We start from the raw sequence: 14,280 nt of genomic DNA, 5'->3' as shown, positions 1-14,280 counted from the left end.
GAGCTGACACACAGAAGGGTGCAGAGGTGGGCCGGGAGTTTGCCCAGTATTGCTTTATAGATAAAAAATATACCAGTGTCATTAGATATTAGACATTAGTTAACAAATTTTCCTCTGGGGACATAATTTGTCTGGGGGTACCCGACTCAGAATAATGTCAGTCGAATCACATTTGTATGTTTAACAAATATTCGACAGTTCAGTTTTTTCCCATAAAGATTTTAAAAGTTTGAACGGCTCAGTGTGACAGTGCAATCACGTAATATAGTAAACAAGCTAACTGTGCTAACGACAGATCGGAAAAGTGCAACAACATTTTTTGCCAACAGTAGATATATGAAAAAGAAAAAGCCAGAGAATGTATTATATTGAGCTGTAAATTCGCCATTTTTGAGCAGACGAGAGAAGATAATGTTATCTCGGAGCCTTACAGTGCAGCGTCTCTCTTCCTCTGTGCTGTTGCATTGTGTCTGCAGCTGTCTGTGCCAAAGAGTAGCATGAAAGTCAAGAGCACTCTCTCTGTAGCAAAATCGGGGGAACTAAATGTCCCCAGAAGTACACTGCACAGCACAGTTACTAGCAACAAAACAAAACAAAACAAAAAATGACTGCTCGACCTGAAACAATCTCAGTCGACTGCGAGGTCACGACTAATGATTCAAATCAGCAACGTTTAGGGGCAGCCTTAATAAAAACAATTTACAATTAAAAAGTAAATATATTGCAATATATGTTATTGTAAAACATTTTAAATTGAAATATTATTGCTTCCTGACTTAAGTATTGTGATAAAATTGCATCCTAGGCGTCTGGTGATGCCCACCGCTAACACCTCCCTGTCTTTACACTGATACCAGGATTGATTTTGTCTATAAAGAATACACTTCCATAACTCTTTTTAGACATCATTAAAGAAACTTCAATTCTTGGCTCATACTTATCAGAATCAGACTTTTCCTTCTGTACCAACAATAACTGACTGTTGTCTGTGCAGTGAAAACAGAGGTAGCCAAAGCAGCATGACTTTCATGATGCACATTTGCCAAAATGTTAGCCTGAGTGTCAGACTGAAGCTCCCAGAACCTTCAGTCTGACATGGCTTCCATTGAAGGCGATTTACAAGGGGGAGGGAATTTGATTTTTCCCTAACCAATCAGTAGAGATCAACAACTCACCCAGAATCTGACGTCATTAGTATCCATGCCTCGGGGGTGCCGAAAACGAGCGAGAATTGCCCGTTTAAAATGTCTCCGTTGTCATGCACGCCCGGCTGCATTGCTGTTAAATCCAGTTTAGCAGCTTCCTTAATTTGGTCCTCCATTAACGCGAGTAGTGGCGAAATACCTCGATAGCATCGTTAATGTGCTCTGTAGGATCTGTAGCGGTCGCCATTGTTGCTATCCTCACCAGTTACCCACTGGCGTACAGCTTGACATCAGTGTGGCGCTGATTGGCTAATCGCTAGACCCGCCCACACCCCCGGCGTTCATTGGTCCGTCCATCGTTTGGATGAGATAAATCGCAAATTCATTGCAGTATGCCAGACCAGAGATGCAAGCCTACTCAGTTGAGTGGGCGGGGTCTATGGTCTGGAACCAGGCTACCAAAATGTAAATAAAACAGGCTATAGGCTAACAACACTGACGTATAGATGGTTTTAAGTTCAGTATGCAGACATGTATTGAGGTTCATCCTCAGTAACTTTCCGTCAGTTTTCACCATATTTGTTCTGCAGCTTTGATTCTCTAAAGTGCCTGCGAAATGGCAAGAGAGCTTTTCAGATTCTTGCCAATCTAGCTCTTTGTTTTCATAAACACTTCAGACCAGCTTCACATTTCTCTGGACCTCCTCCTGTCACACACTCAACCCTCCAGTTTTTAAAGAGAAATCATGCAGTACGGTCCAATGCAAGTCTGACTTGCAATTTCCTACTGTTAAAACCATCTGTTCTGAATCCACTATTCATCAACAGCCATGCAGCTTTTATTGAGACTCACAGATTAGACTTCCGGCTGTAGCACTGCCACCTCATATAAAGGAAAGATGAGGCGGCTTGGCACCGGAAAACTTTAAAAAGGGATGCTGAAGAGCCAAGTAGATATGCAGGAGTAGTGAAACAAAAGTGGCATTTAACACACACACAAATACTGAAGCAAAGAGATAAAAAGAAACCTGTAAATTTCGATCGAACTACAATGAAATAACCTACCACCTGTCCAGGTAAATATAGGCTGATCAAAACAAGCAAGCATCCAGATCACACAAAAATAATTAAGAAATCATTGATACAACATTTATTTGTCACTGCTGACATCACAATTTATCCATGGGCGCTCCAAGAAACACACCGAGTATAATATGTCATTTACTGCAGGACTATCTTACCTACAGTGCAAATCCATCCATCCATTTTCATCCACTTTATCTGGGGCCGGGTTGCAGGGACACTCCTCCTGGGGGACCCCAAGGCATTCCCAGGCCAGATGAGATATGTAATCCCTCCAGTATGTTCTGGGTCTGCCCCAGGGCCTCCTACCAGTGGGACGTGCCTGGAACACCTCGAACAGGAGGCGCCCAGGAGGATCCTGATCAGATGCCCGAATCACCTCAGCTGACCCCTTTTAGCACGAAGGAGCAGCGGCTCTACTCTGAGCTCCCTCCAGATGTCCGAGCTCCTTTCCCCTATCTCTAAGGCTGAGCCCAGACACCCCACAGAGGAAACTCATTTCCTCCGCTTGTATCCACGATCTCATTCTTTCAGTTACTACTCAGAGCTCATGACCATAGGTGAGGGTTGGGACTTAGATGGACCAGTAAATCAAAAGCTTTGCCTTCAGGCTCAGCTCCCTCTTCACCAAACCACCGATCCGTCTCACCCTCCATTCTACCCTCACTCATGAAGAAGACCCAGAGATGCTTGAACTCCCTCGCTTGAGGCAGTAACTGTCTCCCAACCCAGAGGCGGCAATCCACCAGTTTCACACTCGGCTACAAACCGCCCCAATGCATGCTGGAGGTCATGTTGCGATGAAGCCAACAGAACCACATCATAAGTGAAAAGCAGAGATGCAATTCTTAGCTCCCCAAACCGGACCCCTTCCTCCCCCCGGCTGCGCCTCGAGAGTCTGTCCATGAATCTGCAAATGTACTATGAAACTATTACAAATATAATACAATAGTAATACAGTTGAGTTTATTGCAAAAGTATTCATGGGAAAGTGCAGGAGTGTCAGCTTTGGTTTTGCATATAATGTCCATCCTGTATGTGTCATTACAAAGTGGCTCACTCACATAAACTTTGCTAATTTGGCTAGCAAAGTCAGTGTAAATACACTCGCCTTTATATGTGTTCTTAGATTTGTGTTTGCCGTCTCTCACCTTGCATAGCTCACAGTAAAAACGTAGATTCTGTTGGTGGAGTGGAGCAAGTCGATGTCATGTTGTATTTGCTGAAGTATGGCTGTTGTGATTCTTCCTCAGGCTGACATTCAGGAGGTTTATCCATGATGACGCTGTCGCTGTGTGAGCACTGAGTAAAGCCCATCCTTTTGCACATGCACCACACAAAGGTGTTTTGCTTGGGCTTGTTGTCACAGTGGTCAGAGTGAAAGAAGAGGGGATGGGGCTGGTCAAAGGGGGTTCAGTTACAGTGGAGAAGCAATGGTAAAATAAAAACAAAAATCAGTGCTTTCCTTTTGTGGCCCAAAATTGATTGTAGTGTTAGTAGTTGAATGCAGTTGAAATACCAACAAGCCACCCCAAAATGTAGTTAAATTACAAATTCACTTCCATGTCTCTCACTACTCCCCAACAATGTGTGAACTGTAGCCTCAGTCTCCTGTTGTTAGCTGACAGGAGTGGCACCTGGTGTGGTCTTCTGCTGCTGTAGCCCATCTGCTTCAAGGTTGGACGTGTTGTTGCTTCAGAGATGGTCTTCTGCAGACCTTGGTTGTAACCAGTGGTTATTTGAGTTCCTGTTGCCTTTCTATCATCTTGAACCAGTCTGGCCACTCTCCTCTGACCTCTGGCATCAACAAGGCATTTTCACCCAGAGAACTGCTGCTCACTGGATATTGTCTCTTTTTGGGACCATCCTCTGTAAACCCTAGAGATGGTTGTGTGTGAACATCCTAGTAGATCACACTCAGCCCGTCTGGCACCAACAAACACGCCACATTCAAAGTCACTTCAGTCACCTTTCTTCTTCATTCTGATGCTCAGTTTGAACTTCAGCAGGTCGTCTTGACCATGTCTACATGCCTAAATGCATTGAGTTGCTGCCTCATGATTGGCTGAGTAGCTATTTGCATTAATGAGCAGTGGAACAGGTGTATCTAATAAAGTGGAAGAGTGTATATCTTCCTACACTTAACAGAGCCCAGCCCCTCCCTGCTAAGAGGACGTAATTAGGCAAACCTGTTTGCACTATGCTTGATTGAGCTGCTGAGCAGCTGATCTACTCCAACATCCCAGGCAGAATAACAACAAAGAAAAACATCACACACACACACACACACACACACTTACAGCAGGGTGAACACCTTTCCACAGATCGTAATCCTATGAACCCATTATACAAACTAAACAAGCTTGTGTCATTTCTACAGCTGATTGATAATGCATCAAATAAACTGAAACGTTGGACTGAAATTAATAATTAAGCAGATACAGAAACACTGTTGATATCAGGGAACAGAGCAGAGTGAAAAAGACAGGAAAAGCTTTTGACATCGGCACAAATCCACACTAAAGACACAAAAACAAACAGATAAAGATAACTTTGCCCCACAGTCTCAGTCTAAGTATGCAGTATATAGTTGCAAATCTCCTCAAGGAAAGCATAAACACCTTGTGAAATTATGATGTTTCCAGTTTACAGCAGCAGTTAAACAGGAATTCAGAGATTCATTTATTTGTCTGTAATAATGATTTGGGTGCAAAAAGAGGTAAGAAATCAGGACTTCAGATTACGATGGCTGGCTGCCTTTGCTCCTTGGCTGTATCACTGCGTGCATGATGAATATCCAATCAGCACAGTCAATTTGCTGAGTCATGCTCGGGTTGCTTTCAAATACCCTGCGGGTACGGGGGAATAATTAAGGAACAGAGTTTCCTGTCCCGTCGAGGGTTTATCCACCTATTTGTTTATTTCTTTGCCTCAGTTAACGGGGGACCTGGCAGTGAAGTACACTACTGTAACTTTTATTTTATTTCAATATATTTCACATCTGCTTTTCATTTGTTTGGAAATGTCTCAAAAAATACATCCCCAAAAGCCTTGTTTGCCGTAATTGAAAGTAATAATTGTCAAATGTGTTTTGTTTAAGAGAAACAGAGGGGGATGTGGTGTGGAAAAAAACTAACACTCAGCCTTGATCATGTGGCTGTATGAAACAAAACTCCCCCACAGAGCTCACCTAATTAAGTAAAACCAAAGATGGATGTTTTAATCTCCAGAAACTACACACTAAGACAATGTTTCGACTTTCTACCGCGCTCCACCTCTACTCTCCTAATGTTATTCACTCTTTTGCATTTCAGTGATACTGCTGTGTTCTCCGAGTTTGCTGATGCATAGAAATAAGTGCACTTTAAAGTTTTCGTGAGTTGAAAAAGCAAGGCGCCACGCCTGTCGGAAATGGTTCAATTACCAGCTCTAATAGTGGAATGGAAAGGGGACAAGAATGCTTGTATTTCTTCTTGGACCCATTTTTATGTAATCTTTTGCCATTTCGCACACACTCTCGCTCTCTCCCTGCATTTCATTGTGCTCCGCAGTTTAGTGCCGTAGCATTAGCAATTCTAATGGAATGGAGCGCTGTTCTTAGTTTGATCGGCTGGGAGTGATACGAGAGGGGTTTTTTTACAGAGAGGGAGCAAGTATCAAAGGCACGGGGACAAGATGATAGCAGAACAGGATGATAACACTATCTTATCTGCAACAGGCGACAAGGAATATAGTCGATGTAGATGCAAGGAAAAGTGAATCGCATGAAAAATTCATCGCAGCCAGGTAAAACTGAGTTCAAGTGTTTTGGTCTCTTTCCTGGCGGATGCTTGGAAAGTTTTTAATCTCAGCTCTCGTCTTGCATGATTTGGGGATGATATTAACTGACCCAATATTTAAGGTCCTGTGTGTTAGGTTTGATAATTCGGTGCCTGGTAAAAAACCTCCCGAACAATGAACACTGAAGGAATTCTTTCAGGTGTGTGTGATCTGCAGACCTTACTGCCACAAAATCCCCTGAAATCTTACCCACTGGACCTTTAAGGCTGCACTTGGAGTGATCTTTTATACTGTATTGTTGCTCCTTTGGCTGGTTTACCACACAAACGACACAGAGCTGGATGTCAGCAGCGTTGCATAATCCAGAGTTCATGAGACACGCAGCCTCTTTCTCTGGTTACAGCTGTTACTGGGATGCCATCTGGGTTATCGCACTGTGAAGGAAGGTGCAGACAGGTGTGTGTGTACATGCTTGCATGAATAGCTGCTTGTGTGTCCAGGTCCACTATTGTATCTGTCAGTGCGTGTATGAGTGTGTGTGTGAGTGCCTTCCCTGCCTGTCCTGTCTGCTCCGGCCCAGCAGCTGCCACCCCAGGCCAGATAGGATGACATGACCTTCCCTGGTAATGAAAAGGCACTGACAAATCACTGTCTGCTTCTCATAGGGATAGAAGAGGAGGAGGGATGCTGACACCATCTCCTCTCTGCGTTTTTATTACTATTTTTTTTCCTCGTGAGCGTGTCTACATTTGCGTCCAAAAACTGTGGCGCTCGTCGGGGGTCTGGCATCACACAAACGCCGCTGTTTATGGCCGAGGAGATGATGAGATCTGCTTCACCCTCTCTGTCTGCACTGGGCTCCCTGCCTCTTTTTTTCCAACCCAAATTGGCCTTGGTTGGGGAGAGGGATTGTCTTGGCAAAGATTTGAAAAGGATATGCCTGGTTGCACACCACTTGTTTCAGCAATCTATTAAGCACAACGTGGAGAGGAGAGAAAGTGTCCCCCCCTTTTTTTTTTTTTACCTGCAGTGTTTTTCTCCAGAACATGAACTGAGCTGCATTTAAAACCTTAAGCTGGAGCCTTATCTTGTTTTTCTTTATTTCAGGGAGTAGTGGAAGACTAGGGGACAGAGGTGTGTGTGTGTGTATGACTCACCTGTTATGGCTGGTACTGTTGTGGTCTCAGGCTCACACCCACACCAGCCCCTCTGTGCTTCCTCCTGCAAGCTGTTCCCTAAACTCGCACAGGAAAATGCTTTTTCTGTGTTTCTCCTTCTCGTTGTCTTCGTTTTAGTCGACTACTACTTCTCCTCACACACATTTCTTGTTCAACTCTCTGTGGCTCTGACACGCGTTCACACAGCCACTTGACATTGATTGCCAGGCTGACTGGGTCATGTTTTATATTCCACGTCGTAGTGAGTTGGCAGTGCGTCTCCTGGTCTGAGCCTGACTCCCTTTGGTGGCAGCATGACTGGTGCTGCTGGCTACACACACACAGAAAAGACTGTGTGTGTGTGTGTGTGTTCGCTATACTGTAGTAGGAATGATTTGCACAGCTTAAAATCATATTTGTTAACAAACACTTCCAGCAGAAGAGAAAATTATCTCTTTGTCAATTTTGTCGATGCAGCCCCGGAAGAAGACGGCTTACAGAGAACAAAGTCAAATTTTAATTTGTTAATCAAATTTCAATTAACCTCCGGAGGTAAACTGAGTTGAAACGTATTGACGCGCAGCAGCTCCTCGCAGCCAGCTGTATCAGTAGGCACCATATATGCTATAGGTTAGAGTTGATAACGCTGTTGTGTTAGCTTTTGCACCTCCTGAAATATTAATCACAGGCCACTTCCTCCTTGTTCGGTGCATGATCAGCAGCCTGCCAGCCACTTTATCCTCAACCTACCTCGCCGTGCACATCTCCAAACAGCATCCTAATATATTATTAATGGTCTCACAGTTGCACAGAACGGCCCTCCACCCACAAGTATCCATTACTCCCTCTCAGTGCAGTTAACCAATATGAACTGCAGAACAAATTGGTCCAATTAATTAAAATTAAGGTGGAGAGGGAGAGAGCAGGGGAAAGAGGGGAGACGGCAGACAGTCCAAAAAAGATGAGACAGCGTAGATCACTCTGGAATGAGGTTGTTTATTCGGGGGTGATTTTCCATCACATCTGAGGCTATTGTGCATCTCAGGCATGGATGGATTATTGAACGAGCTGACAGGCCCGGGAGCCCAAAGTGTCACGGGCCTTCACCTGCGAAATGTCACTTAAATTAACACATCGCAACCAGAAAGAGACTGACCAGTAAAAGACTCAGAGTTGCCCCAAAAAGACACAAAAAAAGAGGCAAAACCACCACAAAGTCTGTGTCTTGCCTCTGTAAGAGATGGTGTGGCCTTTTGCATATCTGTGCCCATTCTCTCATCATCCTCCCATGAACTAAGGCTTTATATTTTTGTATTATCTGAGAACCACCCACGCCAGAAAAGATAATTTTGCACAAATGAAGAATGCCAGGATTATTCTTGTAATCCTCATTTGTATATACAGATTTCAGCATGGACAGTAGCTAAGCAACAGTTGTGCCATAAATATATTGCTGAAGAAAACAGGACATATTGTTTTGACGTAAGGTCCAGTTGAGTGAATCAGATCCTGCTAAAATTAAGTGCTCCACTGACTCTCCATCCTTTTTTTTCCCCACACAGGAAGCGGCCTGACAATGACTTTTATCCCTCGAGCACAGACATTCCCCAGCTTTCTGTCTGATGAGCAGGAGGAGAGCCAGCACCAGGAAGAGGCGCCGTCGCCCTCTAGTGGCTGTGAATCCAGTTGCAGCCTGAGACCCCTTCAATGACAGAGAGTTGCTCCACCAAAACTGGACACTTTACCCACCACTGTAGAGAGGATGTAGAAATATGTATAGTGACATGTGTAATATATCATTTCCTGTCGAAACTATAGTGTCAACTGTAGAGCGAGTGGCGCACGGAAAGGATCCTGAAGAGGAGCTTCTTCTGTGTGAGTTGTGTGACAGCAGCAGTAGCTTCAAAGATCACACCAAAAATCCTGTAAGTGTAGTTTTAAAGTGTTTTATGTTGTCGTTTTACTGTTGAAGCCAGCAGGACCCCCCTCTTTTTTCTTTCTTTTTTTTTTTTTTTAAATCATTGCACTACAAGAAGTTCGAGGTACAAACACACCAAGGCCCACTGTAAAACAATGCTAAAAAAGCTTTTTGTTCTGAAGTTGATGAAATCACACGCGGCTCGTTCCAACATTGTGCAGCCTCAGCAGCCATTTCAAGAGAAACGCCACCATTTTTGACACATAACCCTCCCACACTTACTGTACTTCGCTCCCTCTCCAGAATGTGAAATTGATCAATGCCTTACACAGGAGCAGCTTGACTTTGATGGCAGTGATGAATCAGCTAAAGCCCTTAATCGGTTACAACCAGCAAAGGGAAAAAGTCATTCAGAAGTGTAATTCAGTGATACAGGAGTGGACCGTCATGTCAGAAATGATCGAATGCAACCTTCTCACAGCCTCTGCTTTAAACTGCCAACCCTACATTACACTAGCAGGGCTATTTGAGTTTAATAGCTCCCCAGCTCCTCTCCAGCCTCACATACAGTATCTGGTTCGTTAGCAAAAAGGAGGGAAGCGAGATGTTGGTGATCTGATGGGGCGACTTATGCAAGATGTAGATAGGCCTTTTTCACAGAGGACATTCTGACTTGTCACAGTGGGAAGTGCAGTGTAATTAATGAAATTAATGATGGCCAGCTGCTTTAATTTCAGGTTCCTGGTGTCCTACATGTTGGCTCACTCACGCTGGAGCACTTGAACACAACAGAGCCATGAATGAATACAGGTCAAACTGTTTGCTGTCACAAAGGCCTATTGTGGCAAAACATCTTGGTAATTTTTGCCGTGCTGGTATATTATGTTCATACGAGATTTAAATTTACAGAAATTTTAGCATTAATGTTTCACTGAGGAAATCTATGCTCAGTGAAATACACACAAAAAGGCATTAAAAGAATAGTTTGGCATTTTGGGAAATTGCTTTCTTGCCAAGATTGAGATGAGAAAACCAAACCACTCTTATGTTTGTATGTTAAATATGTAGCAACAGATAGCAGCTGCTTAGCTTAGCTCAGCTAACGTAGCTTATTATAAAGACTGCTAGCCTGGCTCTGTCTAAAACTAACAAAGTCCATCCACCTGCACCTGTAAAACCACAACTTGTTTTTACACTTAGGTTTTTGTACGGAATAAACAAATGAGATACATGTTAGTGTGCTTAGGAGGTGCTGGTAGGTGGATTTCTGGGCTAGCTGTTCACCCCGTTTCAGTTTTTGTGCTAAGCTAACTACAGCCCCTTTCCAACCACACAACACTTGCTAACATCTGGCTTTTTTGTTTGATGGTAAAGGTTATAATTGGCAGTTACTCTTGGTCAAATGACTGCAGTAGTCACGGGTAGTTATCAGCCCCAGCCGATCAGCCCTGATCCGATTAGCTTTTCAAATTTTGCCCCTTTGCCAGTAATGCAATGATAGGCCGCCACAAAATACCGTCTTTCCCCATTCAAGCAGTGGCGAAACATTGTTCCAAATTTAGTCTGCACCGACATTTTAACTGGCCTCCATGCTGCTTTCTACTGTTTACCCAGTAAACATTAGCTATGTTTCCATCCAAAAGGGATTCGAATCATTGGGAAATGCGCATTAAAAGAAATACGAATCTTGTGTGTTTACGTTAAATGTACGGACTTTGGTGAGAACTACGAACTTGTGTGAGTTTTCCGCAGAACCGGAAACAAAACAAGTCTTGCATTCTTCTTCTTCTTCTACGTTTTCTGGCAGTTGGCAACCAGCTTGTAAATGCATTACCGCCTTCCTGACCCGGAGTGTTGATATCACCATGGAGAGAGGTGCGCTACGTCAGACTTGATTTGAACATAACTGTTTCCATCCCCCGTTTTGCGAATCAACATTTTTTTTCAATCAACCAAAACCCAGCTAAAGCGAATGTATTTTAGTTTTTGCGAATCAGGGGATTTTAATTTGAATTTTGGTGTCATAATTTTCCGATGCGATACTTCTAGATGTGCATCTAAACAGGCTGATGGAAACATGGCTATTGGTATGTAGGGTCCATGTTGGTAGTTAATGGGCTTAAAAATGGGCCCTATTTTGGATTGTCTACAAGTTCTTTATCGGCCCCATGCCAACTGCCCATATGGGTGGGTTTACCTAAGTGGGCCCCAGATAAGATGCCCATTTTAGGCTCATATCCACTTGGTACCCAGGTAGCCCTAGCATAACTCATGTGGGGCCCACTTGGGTAGACCTTCCCGTGTGGGTAATGGGCAAGGGGCTAATATGGAACCCATGGACAATCCCATATATGGCCCATTAGTCAGGCTATTTACTTTCTACGTGGGCTCGTACTAACCTGTTTTCTGGTTTGTCTGTTACATTGAATGTGACACACTAGCAAAAAACAAACAAAAAACACCCAGAAAATCATAGTCATCTGCTTCAGTGTCATGTTTACAGCTCTGGTCTACCGGTAATGGTCAAAGAGTCTATCGTCCAGTTTTAGCAGCCTTTCCCATGTTTAAAAAACTTGTGTACACGTGCTAACTTTGGTGGAAAATGGGTACAAGATAACAAGCTGTTAGTGGTAACTTTATATTTAGCATACAAACATGAGAGTGATGTCAATCTTCTCATTTAAGTGTATTTCCCAGTGTCCAAAGAGACCTATCTTATATTGTTTTCCATCCACAAGCAACAGAAACTACAAAGAAATATCCACAACAAACAAAACCCATCAAATATTTTCAGTGAATGCTTTCTGTAGCATGTGCGTGACATTTGTCACTGAGTTCATGACCGCTGTGACGATAATGCTCTCTGCATTGTCCTCTTCGAGTAAGAAGTGCCTTCCGACACAGACCACAGAGTGTGAGACCTAACCAAAGCGCTGTCTTTGGGCTTTGAGTTTACCATTGTGGGCAGAGTTCAGCTCTGTATCTTCAAAACATTTTGAGAAGTCTTAAGTTCCTCTTAAATACTGTCAACCCAGCTGTGAAATGTCACACCTGAAACATGAGACCTAACCAGAGCTCTTTTAGAAAGCTGAGAATGACACTTGTTGTCTATTGGCAATGGTTGTGGTCAAAGTGTTTGTGCTTTTTGTTACATGATTTTTTTTTAAAAGAAAGGCATGAATCCAGAAAGTCCAGCGACAACTCTGAAATTGATTCTAGTGACAATCAGTCTGAGGCAGCAAAGCAGTCCTTTAAAGTCAAACTTAATTACTTTATTTTTATGTGTTTTAATTGTTGAAAGAGTCCTGTTGAACTGGAGGTACAAGTACAAACACTTATTTTGTGTTGAAGTTTTGCAGTCAGTCACTTTATTTTGTATGTTGTATTTAAAAGATCTCAGCCTTCACATTAATTTGAGCCTCAAAGTGCCCATCTACAAATGTGTCTGCATCACAGAGCCCATAGTAACAGATAGTTGTCGACATATCTGGCCACATTTCTGCCCTAGTTGTCCTGAGTCTTAGCTCAAGTGTGGTTAATAAATGTATGTATAATAGTTCCACTACATCTGGAGCGTTAGAGCAGTACTAACTGAGACGACTGGAGAGAGTTCTAGTTGACTGTGTTTATCATTTGCAAGTTTTGTTGTTTATTGTAGCCATGCACCTATTTGTAGGTTTGACGTGTCGTCATGATTTCTGTTATTGTTACTACAGTATATGATTGTGTTTTTGTCAGCCATGTTTTGTGTTCTGTTACTGTCAGGTTATATGTTAATAGCACTTTGAATACATTGAGTGTAGGACTACAGTTTTCACTAAATGTACATATGTAATGTTTTTGATGATAAAAAAGGTAATAAATTGAATGTTCTATCATGTATCGACATATTTCGTTATCCAAATAGGAGTGTTGAATTAAGGTAAGTAACATTCAATTGAAGGATTATTCGACACTTAAATAAGAAGACTGACGCCCGCAGCCAGCTTAACTTCAGCACAGAGTCTAGAAATGGAGGAGAAATAGCTAGGCTGGCTCTTTTCACAGGTAATGTAGTCTACCTACCAGCACCAATATAGTAATGTTCCAAAATCATATGTAAAATGACAATCATAGGGTGTATAAAATAAGTAAGGGCTGAAAAGTCAAGCTAATGCATTCTTCCTAATGGCCAGCAGGGGGTGACTCCTATTTCTCACTTGATTTCTTTCCTCACTAAACATTTTCCTAATGACTTTAGGGTTGTAAATGCTAGCTTTTAGTCTTCTACAATACAACATGATGTTCATTTTGTAGATTATAGTCCCATTTAGAGTTAACAATAAAGCACAGCATGCCTATGGGAGGCGGCATGGTGGGCAGAGGTTAGCATCGTCGCCTCACAGTAAGTGGGTTCCTGTTTCGAGCTCGGGGGTGAGGGAGCCCTTCTGTGTGGAGTTTGCATGTTCTTTCCTTCAGCGTGGGTTTTCTCCAGGTACTCCAGTTTCCTCCCACGGTCTAAAGACATGCAGGTTAATTGGTGACTCTAAATTGTCCATACATGTGAATGTGAGCGTGAATGGTTGTCCTTATATGTCAGCCCTGTGATAGTCTGGTGACCTGTCCAGGGTGTACCCCACCCCTCACCTAATGCCAGCTGGGATAGGCTCCAGCCCCCCCATGACCTCCAACAGGATAAGCAGGTACTGAAAATAAACGAATTAAAGAATGCTTTGGGGCGTGGCTACCTTTTGATTGAAGTTGCGACTACATCAATATAGGCCTATAACCCTGAACTCGTATTTGGGTGCTGCCCGTGTACTTATCTTTGACCAAGAACTTTGACCCTTTCAAGTATGTTTTCAGTTCATAAAAGTTAATTGTAAGGTTTTGGTTGCCTAAAACTTGTGTGCATAGTTTCCATGGCTTTTCAGCTTCAGATCTATAACAATAACTAGATACTGGACCCCAAGATGGCACCTATTAAATCCAATAGAATTGCTTGCTTGGTGCATATGGCATTCCAGGTTTACATTGGCGGTATGGCGCCCCCTCTGAATATGTGCAGTAGTGTTCCTCCAATTGGCCCCACCCACAAGTTCCTGCTCAGTTTACAGACCTTACTTTGTGTTTACCTGTTGTACATGTTTGAAGTTCAGTGTGTCCTGTCAACAGTTTTACAGTGGTGGTCTATGGAGAAGCGAGGCTGAGCTGTGCTT

The 14,280-nt window shown here is 43.0% G+C and overlaps 1 protein-coding gene across 1 annotated transcript in view; it reads left to right on the top strand.

The window, feature by feature from the left end:
• The window catches only part of dok6 (docking protein 6), a 70,967-nt gene extending 58,035 nt beyond the window's left edge, over positions 1 to 12,932 (top strand). Inside the window, exon 8 of the mRNA XM_049565733.1 lies at positions 8,727 to 12,932. Within this exon, the coding sequence (XP_049421690.1) occupies positions 8,727 to 8,875 (149 nt within the window). The 3' untranslated portion in view covers positions 8,876 to 12,932. The remainder of the gene's footprint in view (positions 1 to 8,726) is intronic.
• The last annotated feature ends 1,348 nt before the right edge of the window (positions 12,933 to 14,280 follow it).

Source organism: Epinephelus fuscoguttatus, linkage group LG21 (assembly GCF_011397635.1).
Source record: "Epinephelus fuscoguttatus linkage group LG21, E.fuscoguttatus.final_Chr_v1".
NCBI lineage: Eukaryota > Metazoa > Chordata > Actinopteri > Perciformes > Serranidae > Epinephelus > Epinephelus fuscoguttatus.
The sequence above is the reverse complement of the archived record's forward strand: the minus strand, read 5'-3'. Positions and strand labels throughout refer to the sequence as shown.